The 16,489-nt window shown below is 46.3% G+C and overlaps 1 protein-coding gene across 6 annotated transcripts in view; it reads left to right on the top strand.

Annotated features, from left to right (window-relative positions):
* Positions 1–16,489, top strand: part of CCDC148 (coiled-coil domain containing 148) — a 46,086-nt gene that overhangs the window by 15,356 nt on the left and 14,241 nt on the right. For 2 of the 6 annotated variants that reach the window (XR_010080858.1, XM_063401092.1), the window contains exons 4-10: positions 924–1,027; positions 1,595–1,677; positions 1,840–2,003; positions 2,270–2,365; positions 2,459–2,640; positions 5,028–5,166; positions 7,138–7,344. Coding sequence is in view for 5 of the 6 variants with exons in the window: in XM_063401092.1 (XP_063257162.1) it covers positions 924–1,027; positions 1,595–1,677; positions 1,840–2,003; positions 2,270–2,365; positions 2,459–2,640; positions 5,028–5,166; positions 7,138–7,344 (975 nt within the window). In the remaining variant the exon portion in view is untranslated. The remainder of the gene's footprint in view (positions 1–923; positions 1,028–1,594; positions 1,678–1,839; positions 2,004–2,269; positions 2,366–2,458; positions 2,641–5,027; positions 5,167–7,137; positions 7,345–16,489) is intronic. The other 4 variants (XM_063401095.1, XM_063401096.1, XM_063401093.1 and 1 more) reach the window with 3 other exon arrangements.

Below are 16,489 nucleotides of genomic sequence, written 5' to 3'. Positions count from 1 at the left end.
TTGACTCAGAACATCACTCCTTTGCTGAACTAGATGTGGAGTGAGGTATTCATTCATTTCTCTCCATTATGAACTAAAACAAGAGTTTCCCCTGTGTTTTTCTTGCCTGCTGCCATTTTGCCCTAGAGCACAGTATCTGCCTGGAGGGGGACCTGGGGAGGGGAGAGGAGGGTCTGTGCATGAGCTGAGGGAGCTCTTCTGGAGGAAAGGGGTGCAGGGCAGCACAAGGAAGAGTGGAGGGGAGCTTTGTCCTCAGCGTGCACCCAGAGGCCAGAGACAGTCACGGTGGCAGGAGGGTGAGAGGAACCCCCTCGTGTTGGGAGCCCGGCAGCCACAGGCTCCTGCCCCTCTTTCCTTGGCTGCTGCCCAGCGTCCTCTGGTTCCCTTCAGCAGCCCTCCCCTGGCAGGCTCTCCCCTGGGCTGGGCAGGAGCTCCATCTCTTTCAAGAGCAGGTATTCCTATTTTATCCCAGGTGTGAAGCAAGGATTTTGTGAAGCCCTCAGACAGTTTGAGTGCCTCTCTAATTGGATAGATTTGGTAAAAAAACTCCTTTTTAGTAATACATTTTCGAAATTCTTTTTCTTGACATGCTTCCAGTCTTTCATCTTCCCACCTGTAAGAAAGTATGTTTTTTGTTCCCCTGCTTATCTTTTCTCAACTTTCCTCCAGGGACATAAGAATGGGAAAGGAAAGAAGAAAATGGACTGCCTTTTTTTTTTCCTTCTCTCATTAATTGTGATTTGAAATGCAACAAGCTTATTTAATGAAAACTGGTTACATTTGAGCCCATTGTTCTTTAGAAAAACACAGTTTTGAAAAGGTTCAATACAGGTTCATCATTCTGTATTTAAAAGTTTCCATGTGAAAGCATTTGATACAGCTGTTGAATATGTTCAAAACACAATCTTTAATTTTCCCTGCAGATTAAAAAAGCAGAGCAAATTTCAAAAATTAGCAAAGAGCAAATGCTGCTGAAACAGCATCGTCAGGTGTGGTGGCAAGAGTATAAAAGACTGAGTGAGAGCAGGTAAGGGCTGAGGAATCTGAGTGAGTGATTACTAAAGAGACCTCAGCACACAGAGGTTTTGGGCTGGCATGCTTGATTCAAGGAACATTGAGAAAAAAGATTATAATACTTGATCTGAAGTATTTTTGTGTGTGGGATGAAGGTTTGTGGTGCACATGGAGAGGGTCTGTGACATGAAGAGCTCCCCGAGGGCAAGGACAACAGCAGGTGTTGCTCTCAGAGCCTCTCGGGGCTGTTCAGTTGATCTGCAGCATCTGAAGCCTCTCTTTGTAAGAGTATCAAAAGTTTTCAGATGCTTTTTGGTTCCTTTAGGGTCTGTCTCTAGACAGTGTCTTGAGGTCACACAACAGGGGACATTAACAGTGCTCTTGTCTATCACCCTGTGTACTCAACAAGAGCATTTGTGGCTTCTTTGCCACCTTCATGTCCAAATCCTTCACTTCACACCTTCCCGGGCAAAGAACCCCCTTTTGATGTAATTATTGGAGTTTTTGAGGCTCATCATTCTTGCAATTGTAATGAATAAGAAATTAAAGCTTCTGCAAAACGCATGTTCATTTCCTTCAGGCAAAAAGCAGAAGAAGGAATGAAGACTTTTCTTGATGAAGAAAGTCATAAGAGCAACTTTTTTTTTGATTTGAGGGACTTGGGTAAGAATTTGTTATTAATTTCTTAATTATTTTTTAACAGTCAACATTATCTTGATAGTTTGCTTGGGTTTTTAAATCCCTTCCTTGTCAGGTTTATATTTACAGAGCTCAGTGGTGTGTAACATTTTTTGTGTGTTTGAGAAAGCTTTGTGTTTCATACAGGGCAGAAATTGTCCAAGGAGTGGGACACGTACCAAACAAACACTTTAGTTCCTGTCTGGCAGCTAAAGGAGGATTTGAAAATCAAGCTGGCTAAAATGCAGCGTTGCCTCTCAAATGAATCTTGTCAGAAACCTGAGATCAATTCAGCTGAGGTGTTACAGCAGGTTGGTATTTTAACTTTATTTTTACAATTTATTTTCACCATATTTTTAGAATTTTCATTTATTTTTTTGTTGAACTTTGAGACTATAAGTCACATGCAGGGGGGTTGATGTGCCATAAACCCCCTTTCTTATGGTGGTGTAAATCTGCTCACCAAAATCTGTAAAAGTGTAGCAATGTAGGGCTGGAAATCTGACTCTGCTTCTAAATAAAGGTTTTCATATTGTAACAAGAGGAAGAAGTAACAGTAACATGTTTCATGAAATAGATCAAATTTATGAAGAAGCAACAGAAGGCAATTTTGGAAGGGCTCATCCTTGAAAGTCTGGCTTTGGAAAGAGAGCTTGAAGAGTACACAGAAAATGTAAGCTTTTCCTTAGAGGTTCAAGTAGAAGTTTATTTAGAGGGGGTAAATATGATGCAGAGTAGTGTCCCGAGCAGCATTTCTTCATTGCAGGCATTACTGCCCTCTTCTGAAGAGAAAAACGGGGTTTTCCTTGAGGTTCCTCCGGAGCTGCTGTCTCTGGAGTGTCCCTACCCTGCCCTCAGGGCCTTGGTGGTGGAGGAGTTCCAGGAGCTCGCCAGGGGCTACCGGGCAAAGCTTCAGGAGGTGGACCAGCAGCTGGAGGCTTTATGGAGGTACGGACACGTCTCTGCACGTCTTTGGGGGTGGAATGTGTCTCTGCAGGGTGATTTGTGAGCTGTGGGTGCCGTGGCTCTGCCCCTCGGGCTGGCTCTGCCTCTCGGGCTGGCTCTGCCCCTCGGGCTGGCTCTGCTCTGTGCAGAGCAGTGCAGGCACTGCCCGGCCTGGCTCGAGTGGGGGCTCACACAGCTGAGAGGGAGGCCAGTCCCTGCAAGAGCTGTCAGCTGGAATAGCAAACTGCATGTCTGTGGCTCTCCCGGGCACGGGGATCTCTCCCGGGCACGGGGATCTCTCCCGAGGCTCTCCCGGGCACGGGGAGCTCTCCCGGGGCTCTCCCGGGCACAGGGATCTCTCCCGGGGCTCTCCCGGGCACGGGGATCTCCCCCGGGGCTCTCCCGGGCACAGGGATCTCTCCCGGGCCGTTCGCGCTCCTCGGAGCCGGTGGGTGCCGGTGGGTGCCGGGGTCGGTGCCGGGGTCGGTGCCGGGGTCGGTGCCGGGGTCGGTGCCGCCGGTTCTGTGCCGAGGAGCAGCTGCCCCGGGGCCGCTGCGGTGAGACAATCGCTGCGTTTCAGCTCCGGAACAAAGCAGAGACTGTGCTGTGCTCGGAACAACGCTGCATACAAGGAAAGCAGCACCACGTTTAAAATTTGGGTCAGGCGTTCAGCGGGAAAAGTGCTTGTCAATATCTTGACAGTGCAGAAGCCTGGTAATACCTTAAATATTCATATCAAATGTGTTGGCACTTTTCAAACTTGTTTTAGATGAGATACTCCTTTCTGGAATTTTACAGAAGTGTGAGGTGACAGCTCAGATTCACTCAGCAGGATATGTTGAAATTCTCCATGTGTTTGGTGGCTATGAAAATGCTGGACTGGGTCATGCTGGGGTTTTTTTTCATTATTTGTCTATGAGCAGCTGACAAAATCTCAGCACAGCTGACAAATTTTGGCACAGCTGACAAACCAAGGCATTGGCAGTCAGTTTGTCCCTACTTACAATAAACCACTTGTAGCTCTCTCCAGCTGATCGCTCCCCAAAGGATCTCCCACGAGAATTTCTTGTTTAGAGCAGTGCAGAGATCCATGGTTTGCTGGCTTCAGTGGAATACAGGCAGAGGGGTGGAGGGGCAGGAGCTGGGGCAAGGAGGGGCCGTGGGCTGCACATCTCTGCTGCTCCTGCTCTCCAGTTCAGGTGTAATGAGCCCTGACCAGGGTGTGTCTCACTGCCTCGCTCACCCCTGTGGGCAGAAGATCTCTGTTTGTTCACCAACCTGCACGGCCTGAAATAGCCAAGGTGAAATGCTGCAAACCCAAATCTCAGCTCTTAGAACTGTCTCAGTGCTGTGGCTAAAGTGACATGTTCAGATGAGGTGTGTCATACTGAGGTGTGTCAGGACTTGCAGAGGAGGGCTTTTGATTTCTTTAATGGTAGATCATGGAGTCCAGTCCAATATTAATTGTGTGTGAGTTTCTCACAAAAATCCCCTTCTTGAAGGCCCTGTTCTTTCTGCCTGCATAAAGATGAGGCTGTTCCACATCTCACTGGGTGCAGTGCTGTGGATACTCAGGCAGTGCAGCTGGCCTGGGGAGTCCAGGAGCAGCTGGAGGCAGCAGGAATTTGGGGGGTGGGTAGAGTCTCATGATTGCCTTCTTTTAATTATCCCTGGGCTCTTAGTCACTTCGGAAACCAGGTCACTGGGCTAGAGAGACCTTTTGGTCTGACTCAGTGTTGCTGCTTGGATGTTAATGCTGACAATGACAGCCTGACATTAATCCCTTCAGGGCCAAGGGTTCAGACTGAGGGTAGAACTGCATCCCAGCCTGTGCTATTCTTTCAGATGGATGTTACTTCTAGCTGCTCTCATTTTCTGAGACAGACGCTTGCAAGCTAATTACTACAGCTCCTACCCTAAAAATGGTGAATCCTATGCCTTGCTGATGAGTGTATGGCTGTTAGGAGTTTGGCAAACTAGATCCTTGTTTAGCTGCATGGAAGGATTGCCACTTTCATGTAGCAATCAGTCCCTTTTGATCATTTATTTCGTGCTCAGTGGTAGAGTCTAATCATCTTGTTCTTCTTCACACTGTCTTTTCCCTGTGGGGTCACTGATTACCCACAAATGTGGCAGGTTTGAGAAACAGTGACATTCCCCAATAAAAAGCCAGGCTAGAAACGGAACAATTCACTCAAGTGATGACACGGTGTCATATCAGCAAAGCAGTGTATGTTTGCTTTATTTCATTAATCTGATTTTGAACTCTGACCCAACATCCAGTTCACAGCATCAGGACTGTGAGCCCACTCGAGGCTGGGCTGCCCAGAACCAACCCCTCCTTTGCAGTGGGTGAGTTACAGTGGGTGGATTGTTGTGCATTCCTGCAGGAGCAGTGACTGGGAGGAGCAGGATCGGTGGCTTTTCCAGACTGTTATCAACCAGTACCCACGCGAGCTTCCGAGGAGGAGGACTTTGTACCTGGATATGCTGCAGAGGCATCTTCCCCACAAATCCAGGCAGGAGCTGGTCAGTGCTGATTTACATATTCATTCATTTATACAAATTCTTAAACTACGTAGTGGAGAGTTGTATTAAAAAATGTATGTTCACTGAAGTTTTTTCATTTTAAAATTTCTTAATTGTAAATTTTATTCTGCACAGTAAAGAAGAAACATCTCTGTTTTCAAAATGCAGGAATTTGAAAACCTAACATCTCTTCAAAACAGGTCCTGGGAAAATTTTATAGTTCCACATAGCCCAACAGCCAAACTCACAAAAATAATTTGTTAGTGTTGCTTCTGCTGTACAATTTTATAGCTGTGTTTTGCCACTCTGCTTCTCTTGGTGTTTTTATTTTTCATGAGGATGTACAGCCTTGTTCCACTGTCTAGGAATAGTTATTTTAATTGTTCTGTGGCACATATATAGCATGAAGAGTGGAAAGTTATCTCCCACTCTAAGGGAGAGGCTATTTTTATATACATAATGCTTTCAAATTGATTGCTGATTCCTCTTGCACTCCACAGTGAATAAGCACATAGCAGCTAATTGAGAAACCCATTTCAAGGCCAGAACACTTCAGGATGTCATAAGGAAAGTAGGAGGCTTTTTTTATCTCTGTCTGTATTTTTAGACCATCTACTTCCCCATGTTTGAGGAGTGTCTAGTGCAAAGGAATGACAGTGAGGTGATACTGATAATTAGCCAGAGTTTCACTAAAAAATAAAGTTCTTGTGGATTTCAGAAATTTTGCCCTGGACTGAATAGGGCTGAATAGTCACATGCTTTGGACAATGCAGGTATGTTTAAAGCACAGCCACTATTAATGGATCTCGCTACTTCTTTGAAGGTTCATTTAAAATTTAAAACCACTAAATTTAAAGATCCTAATTCTACATTGAGCTGATATCTCTTGGTGTGTGTTATTAGCATGTCAGCTGTGGAAATGTTAAAACCCTGCTAAGAATCCGTTCTTAAAACGTGTGTGTGACATTGGAACAGCAGCCCAGAGCCTTCCTCACCTCCTTCCCGTGCACAGCAGCCAGGGACAGGCACTCAGAGCTCCTGCAGAGCTCTGTCTTTGCAGGATAAAGCTCTGCAGCCCCTGCCTGGCTCAGCTGGGCTGCAGGAGCCTGTGGGTCTGGGGCAGAGCAGTGGGGGCTGCTGAGGCAGAGCTGGAGGTGCAGCTTGGGCCAGCCCCGAGCTACAGGAATATCTGTGAGCCAGCATCCCTCACTGCCCTGCCAGAGGCCTGGAATTAGCATCTGGAATGGTCCCCTTGGCACCTGTGAGCAGCCAGCCATCTCTAGAATCTCATTAATCTCTATGTATTTTGGGGATATAAGACAAGTTCAAGACTCTACTGCCTCATTCTATGCAGCTCTAGCTGATACTGCTTCCATCAAAATCTTGAACCTTGGATATCCTCATGGACTTCATTGAATTAGGCCAAAGCAAGTGGATTTTGGGTTAAACACTCTCTGGTTTTGCTAGGTGGTGACACTGGTGGTGGCACTGTGCTGATGGCAGACTAAGATTTTATTTCCAAATTTTCTGCTAGGAAAGAAGTGAAGCTGATCCCCCTGAACTGCTTTTGTACAGTTGCTGTTATTGGTGCCCCGTTTCTCTGCACATCAGGATTTGCTAGGAAAAGCCTCATCTTGCTGGAAGTGCTCAATGTCCCTGGAGATGTACTGAAGGACCTGCTTGTGTGTGATGTCCTTCAGGGCAGGGAGGGACCGTTGCATTTCATTTATTCCTTTGCAAAGCACAGCTGAGCAAAGAGCAGTGGGCCAGGAGGATGCTGTGGTGCTGGCAGAGGGCTGGGCTGGAGGGTGTCACTGCCCAGGGCACCGGGAGATGTGACATCCCTGGCCCCTGGCAGAGTGCCCTGGGAACACTGGGGACACAAGAACCAGAGGTTTACAAAGGTGTCTAGAGTTTCAATCTCATTAACCAAGAGTCTGTAAGCCTTTCTGAAATGCCTTCCTCTTCCAGGTTGCTCATGAGAAGGTTTGGGATCGTTCCCATTCCATCAGGAGCCAGCGCAGAGTCCTGCTCCTAACCTGGGCTCAGGTCAGGAAAGCCTTTGTCCTTAGGGCAGTGGCAGCTGCTGCTGAGGCTGCTGCTGCTCACGAGGCAGAAGTGCTGCTGGCTGACTCCAGGCAAAAGCAACTGGAGATCTGTGCTGATCTGAAAGCAAAGGTATGTTCAGTTATAAACCCATCACCAAATCTGTATCTACAGATGCATTCAAAATGAAGTTTTTACATTAACACTGATCTGTTTTCAGATAAATAATGGATATCTGTCTGCCCCTCTATTTATTTTTAAGAATGCTTTTTAAGACATGAAACAATGGATTCCATAACTTGTTTACCCTTGTTGTAGAAGGTTCACAGTATTCTCATTTACTATGGTAAGAAGTGAAAAAAGATAAAAATACCTGTGTGGTTTTAGTAAGTGAATGGAGTAAAGTGGGAGGAGGCTGGACACAAGAGGAAGATGCTGTGGTGTTCATGCCTCAGGTGTTTGTAGGAGGAATCCCATTTCTGGGCACGAGAGGCATGTTAAGATTTGTTTAAGCTGCTCTCTGTGATTTTTGAGTTGCACAGAAATGAACATCTGAGACATGCATGATGTGTTACTCTCACTTTACCAATATTCTCTCTGCTGTGCCCTTTTCAGTGAAATACTAAAGGCTTGATTTAGGTTTTCTACGGGAAGGGAAGCATGGTAAAACCTGTTCTGTGAGGCAGGATTTTGATGTTGGTGCTAGTTGTTATTTAGCAGTAACACAAAAGCCCTTGTGTCTGGTGCTCTGGAGCTGTCTGGCGTAGGAAGGTTTGACTCTAAACACTTTAGGGTTAGAAACTGTCTGGGCATGACTAAGTGGGGAGCACCCTGCTCTGACTCCCGTGTCAGCCTTCCCTTGAGCCGGGGGCAGGAAGGAGGGGTTCTCTGGAGCTGAGGGGATGAGTGGTGATTTTTCACCGAGGCCTTCCTTTCTGGGATGCCTGTGTGTCTCTTACCTGCCCAACCGGAGATGGAAGGGCCAATTATTCCAGAACAGTGAATTTGAGTCACTTTTTTTTCCATTGTTTCTTTTATTTTTCTTCCCCACAAGAAGTAACAAGCTGGTTTTGGAGTTCTTTGTTGTTTTCATGTAGTTTAAGATTCTCAAAGATGCACTGAACATTGTCTGAAAGTTTTTTGGATTCTGACCTCCTGTTTCCAGGAACTGTTTGAAACTCAAACCTATTAAGCCTGCACTCTTCAAGGGTGACCTTCAAAGGGATCTTTGTTAAAATGTTTGAACAAAACCAGCTCACCTGTTTCCCAGAGAAGAGGACTGAGAAAGGAACATTTCTTTCATTAAAGGAGGATATCATTGTGACCTTGTTTTGATCAGCTCCACAACTGAAAGGGCCGGAGGGCGGAAGCTGAGATTGGGCCCAGAGCTCACTCATTTTCAGAGAAATGATTCTCAACGTATCCGTGGGTTCTGTCTTGGTTTGATGGAGATATGCATTTGAAAACTCATAGTTTGCCCAGTTTGAGTTAATTTTACAGACTTGTCTTTCTATACTTGTGAACTTTGCAACTGCAGAGGGTTTGACATGGAAGGCAGCTGCTGGCAGGTAAAGGGAAATTCAGTCCAGTACCAGTTCACACAGTAAAACCCATCCTGAGAGGGATCCAGACTGGTAAATAGAGTCTGTCTCTGAGGGAAAGAGTGTGCAACTGGAAATCAGGGATTAGGGCTGTTCTTCCACCTTTTCTTTTTGGCCATGGATTAACATTCTGCTTTTCAGTAAGTTTTGCATCAGGAAATTCGCTTGTCTCCCCCGGCAGAGGGGCAGTGCAGTTGCTCAGTGATTTACCTGCAGGGGAACCCTGAGGAGGCTGTATCTGACACAGGGACAGAGATCTGCCTCATGACAGCAGCAGGTTTCAGAGAGAGCCACAGCATTTGTGTTGACCCCTGTGTGAAAGGAGGTGATGGCACACACAGAGATGTAATATGTGACAGGTTTGCACTGGTTTGGTTCCTGCAATAACCATACGATATCACCCAACTTTTACACAGTTCTCTCCCCTGTCAACAACAAGCCAAAGGGGCAGCAGACTGACTAAAGAATACACGATTTAAAGCTGCTTTAAATGCACTGGAAGCACCTATGACATTGGTGAGACTCCAGGCCTTGTGACTGACAGGGAGGGATAATTAAAAAGGAAAGCAGCAGAGAAGTTAAATTAATATTTATAGCAGTTTTTACTTGGGGAAAGGGCTTTCAAATTTTTATTCCATGTTCCATCTCACGGAAGATCAATGTGTGTCTTTAACAGAAGTCAGAGTCCCTAAGGAGGAACTTTGGAACAACTCAAGAAGCTCAGGTGAAATAAATCATGAGGGCCACACGGTAGCCATCAGAAAGAAATACAATGTGAAATGGATAATGCTGGGGAGGATACACTGTGCATTCTTAAAGAGTAAATGTGCCTGCTACATATCTTTAACAACCCTGTTTGCCATGGGAAAGCAAACAAAACAAGGGGTTCCACTTTGAGGAGAGATCAGGAGTCACTCAGATCTGGCTTTGTGCTCCAGGGTTCTGGAGCACACTGTGTAAAACAAATCCTCTCTCCGTGAAATTCCTCTTCCTAAACAACATAGAGAAGGAATTTTTTCTACATTGCAAGGCAGGCAAGGCAAGATGTGAGGAGTGATCGTTTCAGAGGATGAGGAGGTGCTGCCTCACTGCTGGGGTTTGAAGTACTTGCTGTATTACACCACAAATTCAGTTGAGGTGTCTGCATTCATTCCAAACATTATTCTTCTATTGAATCTATCTTAAAATATTTGTAATCTAGTACTTTCCATCTTCATATAAAATGATTTTAAAAGATTAGAGGGAAGACCAACAGCAGCAGCCATTAGGGCAGTTGGATCTCCTGTGTGTCCTGCTTAGGGGGCTTTTTCATCCTCAGCTCAAAGCTGTGGTCCTGCTTGCCTTTAGATCTCCTCTCTCCCTCATTTTGTGCTCCAGGATTAATCCCCATTCCAGTGCTAAAACCTCTTGCATTGTGAATTCTGAATTTTGGGAGAGCAGCTCTTGCATTTCTTATCCTGGCAAAAACTAAGATAAATTAATTTCAAAAAGAAAAGAATTAGGTAGAATTAACAGGGGTATTATGAATTGTATAAAACACCTTGCGGACTGCTTTCCTTCTCCTTTCCTGTATTACAAGGAAGGATGTGACAGTAAACTTGGGGAAAAAAAAGGTATTTCCCTATTCAGCAAGTAGTCAAGTCACTGGTTTAAATGCTGTGATTATCAGAGATCAACACTGAAGTATTACAGCTGAACGTTTAAAAAAATCTGCAGAGGTATCACATCCAGTGCTTTGACTATAATCCTATCATTTTGAGGGAAACTTCTTAAAAGAATAAATATTTGAATAGTAAGCTACTTAAAATAATGGTTTTCTTTTTTAGAAGCGTTGTCTATTCACTACTGAGTTGACCCATTCATTTGTTGGGCATAAAAAATACAAGTTATAATGACCTAAATTTTAAATATAGCTACTCATGTTTGTGGGGAGCTGTAGGATGGCCTAGTATTTCTCCAAAATGGATGTGAGCAAGTGTCTGAGACTCTAACATTCATCAAAGGTGAGCCAGTTCTGACTCAGTAATAAGTTTTCAATCCAGACCTAACAAACCTGGCATTAACAGTCTGAGGTCAGCACAGCTCTGACGTGCTGTCATTTTTTGGGTCAGACAAAGCTCGTGCACAGAACATGTGAAGCACTTGCAGAGGTCTCTGCACGTTTGCCCTGCTTGCCCTTCCAGCAGCCTTTCCCCCTCTGTTTCCCATGCCCTGTGTTCCATCACATGTTGTTACTTCTGATCTCTCCTCCTCCTGTCGGACTCCTCTCCCTCTGTATTTCTGATATTTGCCTGGGCTGCTCTGGGCAGCACTGGGGGTGCCTGCAGAGCCCTGCACTCCCGGGAGCTGCGAGGGCACTTTGCTGAAGCACCCAGTGCTCCTTTGTGCTCCTTCAAGGACCCAGAGGAGCCTCAGCCTGGGCTGTGACTGCTCAGACACTGTCTGCTGGGTCTGCCAAAGCCTGTCCGGTCTGGAGCACGCCTGGGACAAGCATTTCTCCCAAATCTAGTTGAAATTGTCCTGTGATGGCTAAAGTTGCTTGAGGATGGAGAACTCGACAAGCAGACAGCTCCTGCTGATGGTGTTTCCTTAGAATGATCTTCAGTGGGGAAAGTGGCACCTCAGGCAAGCCAAGCTGCCCCAACATGCTGCAGTTGTAAAGGATTGAAGGAGCTCTCCTCCATATGATGGCAGATCGGTCTAGAAGAGAGAATTCTGTATCTAAAGGAAGATATTTAGATAAGTAGTTGTAAGTAGAAATGCAGCCTATTTAAGGTTATGCATGTATGAATATTTAAACCTGTATAATATTTATGTGTTAATAAAATGTTGACATTCCCATTGTCAAGAACAGAAAGATGTTCTTGATAATGCTGGATGAGGAAAGAGAGGAACTACAAGGACAAGCTGTGAAATAAACTGTTCACACACAGCCTGGAGCAAATTTGATGTGACATGCTGTCAGCCCCAGGGACTGACACTGCTCCTGTTCTGGATCCCAGGTTTTATCAGGGCTGGTCCCAGCCCTTGTGACAATTTCCTCACTGAAATTGGTTTGTGGTGCTCCTCCTCAGGTCATGGCTGAGGGTTGTGCTCAAGCGCTTTTCTTTCATATCCCTTTTTCAGATTTGAACATTTATAGAACTGAAGGCAATATTCTGTTAATGGTCAAAACAGTTACTTTTAACCACTTTTCTGGCATTTATTTTTTTAACTTCTTAGAGGTAGCCTTTGGAGCACAAGCTACTCAAGAGTACCAGTCAAAAATCTATTAGGGATGTGAACCTTCATTGTTTGTCTAACCACAGCCAGAAGGAGATTATCTTCTGAGATTAGCAAACTTGTAAATGCATTATTTCTTAATTATCCTACTGCCAAATGCTCTAATGCTGCTCTAATTCTTCTCATAGGTCTTGTGTAGGCCAGTCAGATGCAGAAATTGTTAGCTTTTACCATTTATTGTTTGTCATTCAGGACCCTGTGGAGCCTGGCTGTGAGTCCAGGTGCTGTTCAGAAGTTTTCAGGGTTGAAGAATCCCCATTTTAGAGAGAAAGAGGCAGATTTTAGAGCTGAAAGTTATTGGAGACTTCAGACACCACCTGTTAGTGCCACACGAGTTTGTTGCTGACACCACGCGGAGGTTTGTAGCTGGTGTCAGAGGTTCACATCTGCCCGTGCTGCCAGGACTGCCCAGTGCCACACACCAGGTCTCTGCCAGGACAGGAGAGCCGGGCTGTGCCCCCAGGGAGAGGCAGCTCCCTTCTCCCTGCTGGGGCAGCTGCTGCCCTGCAGCCCTGCCAGGGGGAGGCTGGGGTTTGGATTTACTGCTCTGACTTTGCATGGGTTTCAAAGGCCATGAATATAATGGACCCCAGAGTTTTAAGGATTGAACCACAGAGCACAGACAGCAGGACACCTCTGGGCCTCTGCCAGCAGCATCTGAATGAAACGTGCACAGCAGTGGCTCTTGCTGAGTCCTGCTGCTTGATGGGGGTGTGTGACATGGAGCTGTGCAAATCTGAACTTCTCCCACCTCCTCCTGCAGCCCCTGGCATATCGGCTACTTAAGGCCTTTGGGGCAGTTCAGGAGGTTACTGACACCTGAGAAAGGAAAAATGATATGTACCATGCCTATAAAAAGGACTCTCTAGATTTAAAAAATGATGGCTCTTTCATATTGTTTGGATGAACTCCCCCTGCCCTGTAATATGTCAGACTCCAGGGAACTGTTCTTAATATACGCTTTAATTTTTTCCCTTTTATAAGCTCTAGTGCTCACACCCTGAGGCACCCATCTCATTAGCTTTCCATTTAGGAATACACACATACACTTCCTATTCTTATTGTATTTCCAGAAATAACACTGTTAATATTTTATATTTCAGCGTGTGGTGGCTTTGAACAGTGCAAGTCCTTTTTTATGATTATCAGTTAATACAATTACACAGCAGCAGCAGGTCTCCCATACATCCCAGTTTCCTTGGCAATGTCAGCTTTGTTGGGGCACAGTTTGCTCACGACTTCTCAAGTCTTGGCAAGCGAGCCCCTCCTGGAGCTGTGGAAATCTGTGGGGTGTCCCTTGGGAGGCTCTCCCCAGGGCCTGGAGGCTCTCCCGTGCTGGGAACGCTGCGTGTCCACTGCTGCCTCTGCTGCCAGCAGCCCATGTGCTTCCCAACCCCCTCTGTCCCAAGCCCCCTGTGCTTCCCAACCCCCTGTGCTTCCAAACCCCCTGTGTCCCAAACCCCCTGTGTCCCAAACCCCCTGTGTCCCAAACCCCCTGTGTCCCAAACCCCCTGCACTTCCCAAACCCCCTGCACTTCCCAAACCCCCTGTGCTTCCCAAACCCCCTGTGCTTCCAAACCCCCTGTGTCCCAAACCCCCTGTGTCCCAAACCCCCTGCACTTCCCAAACCCCCTGCACTTCCCAAACCCCCTGCACTTCCCAAACCCCCTGTGCTTCCCAAACCCCCTGTGCTTCCCAAACCCCTGCACTTCCCAAACCCCCTGCACTTCCCAAACCCCCTGTGCTTCCCAAACCCCCTGTGCTTCCAAACCCCCTGTGCTCCCAAACCCCCTGCACTTCCCAAACCCCCTGTGCTCCCAAACCCCCTGTGCTTCCAAACCCCCTGTGCTTCCAAACCCCCTGTGCTCCCAAACCCCCTGCACTTCCCAAACCCCCTGTGCTCCCAAACCCCCTGTGCTTCCAAACCCCCTGTGCTTCCAAACCCCCTGTGCTCCCAAACCCCCTGCACTTCCCAAACCCCCTGTGCTCCCAAACCCCCTGCACTTCCCAAACCCCCTGTGCTCCCAAACCCCCTGTGCTCCCAAACCCCCTGCACTTCCCAAACCCCCTGTGCTCCCAACCCCCTGTGCTTCCAAACCCCCTGTGCTCCCAAACCCCCTGTGCTCCCAACCCCCTGTGCTCCCAAACCCCCTGTTCCCATGTGTGCCCAACCCCTGTCCTTGTGCCCAGTGCTGGACCTGCCAGCCTGGGGCTCTGCAGGTCCTGGCAGCCTGGGCCTCTGCAGGTCCTGGCAGCCCGGGGCCGTGCAGGTCCTGGCAGGGTCGTGCTTCAGGGACCAGCCGCAGCAGCTCTGTCCTGCAGATGGGAATGGCCACAACATCCAGCCCTTACCTCCTCCCTAGGCCTGGCACACAGGGAAGAGTTTGAGCAGTTGAACCAGAGTCTGTATTGAGAAATTGTGGGTGAATGCAAGCATGTTTGAAAAACCCTCTTTTTTTTTGAAAAGAAGTGCACTGCTTTTTAGGAGTTGTTGGATAGACATTTCCATGTGGGTAGTGACTTGAAAAAAAATGGTTAGTTTTGTAACAGGCTTCTGTAGCCCTGTTTAATTTCTAAAATATTTAAATCCAAGGGATTTATTATCCCATTAACTCAAGGAGGATTTATATGTTTAACTTCTATTACTCTTGAGAGAAATTGACTGAATCTTTACTTTTCTATGGGAGCCTGGGGTCTTTAACTTTTTTTTCCTTTTACGTTTCCCTCCCATTTTCTTAGAAAGATTTTCTTTTTTTGTGCGCCTCAGAATGGCAGGGAGTTGCTGAGGCAGGAGACACAGACCAGCATGTGCTGCTTTTGTCTGCAGTATGAATGGCTGAGCTGTCTTGCAAGTAAGGAGGCTGCACTGCTGGCAAGGAAAGTCACCTTTCAACGAGTTTTCCATGTTAATCTTGTAGTGATCTCAGTTTGGCCAGTTCTAGAGGAGAGAGAAAGCAATGACCTTGTGTGGGGAAATAGAAGGTTTGTCAAATTTTAAAAAAGTCATTTTCCTTGTTAGATGATGGGTCCATTAGGAGCTGGACTGAGCAATATCCTTACTGAAGGGCTGATGTTGCAATCCTGCTATTTCCTCAGCACATAACTTCTTATCACTTAATCACCTTTTACATCTGCCTCGCTTTTTCTCTTTTTCAGAAGGCACTAGAAAGGCATAGCTCTGAAATGGCCTTTGCTCTATAAATAGAATTCTTTTGGTCACCAACTTGTTCTGAGCCTGCAGCCCTTTTTTTGAAAATGTGAAGGAAAAATGTCATAGTTGACGTGGTTAAAATCCAAATCTGCAATTGAGAGGCGCTTTTCCCTCTCTGTGCCTTGTGGCTTCCATCTGGAAGAATCAAGAGGTATCTCTGAGCTGCCATAAATGGGATAACTCTCAATTCTATATTCAGCAAGACCCTGAGCAGAGGAGATGGTGATGACGCAGGGAGCTGGGAAGGAGAGGAGAGCACTGGAGCTGGTTTGGGCAGTGGATCACTGTGGTTGTTGGATATGCACATTTCTCAAGGTGCTTTTGGGCTCCCTTGGTCCCTCATGGATTTTTTAAAACACTGAATTCCTTTCAATAGTGTTTGAATCTCTAATTGTCTCACAATCTCATTTTGCTGCTTGTGATCATGCAGCCCTGACCGAAGCTGTTCTGTTCCTGTGATCCCATCATGAACAGATTAACTCTGTCCTGGGCTACCATGGGCTAGCCAAATTTTGTGGTTCTTCTTTTTTTGTGTATTTTTCTACCATGTAGAATCTTCACTAGTGAAGTTATTTTTCTTGAAGAGACCCTCTAAATTTTCCCAGGGATTCTTAGAATCAGTTGCGAACAATTTGAAGAAGAAAAATAAACCTGCAAACCAAATCAGGAAAGATGAGCAGAAGTGATTCAGAGATTAATAAAACTCTGGGAGATTCTAGAAGAGTATTTAGATTGTGTCATTTTATAAGGTTGAAAAAGTGAGCTAGAAAGAATCAGAATGGGGATCTCAGAGGATTTTCCTTTTATACCTTCAGTTATGACAAACAGTTCTGGCTTTATCACACAGTTATTGGGAAATTTTGCTTATAATTTGGATTTTAGAAGCTTAGCATGCCTGTGTGGCACAGAGTGATCTGAGCTCTGGGCAGTCATTTCTGACACTGTTCCTCCCAGGATTTCTCATCCTTTTGGTTCCTGGTGCACCTTTTCCTCCGTTTCCAAGGGCTGGTGTTGCCCCTTTGCCTCCTCCCTGCCCCGTGCCCTGTGTACCCAGCTGGGGAGCCTGGTGCCACCTCTTGTGTCACCACAGGCAGCTGCAAGGCCTGTTTGTAATAAGCCATTGCTGCTTGAAGAGAAACCCCACGTGGGGCTGTGGCATTGTGAATTGTTTTGTCTTTAAAAA

The sequence above is a fragment of the Prinia subflava genome, chromosome 6 (assembly GCF_021018805.1).
Source record: "Prinia subflava isolate CZ2003 ecotype Zambia chromosome 6, Cam_Psub_1.2, whole genome shotgun sequence".
Taxonomy (NCBI): Eukaryota; Metazoa; Chordata; class Aves; order Passeriformes; family Cisticolidae; genus Prinia; species Prinia subflava.
This window is presented reverse-complemented; position numbering and strand designations above follow the sequence as displayed.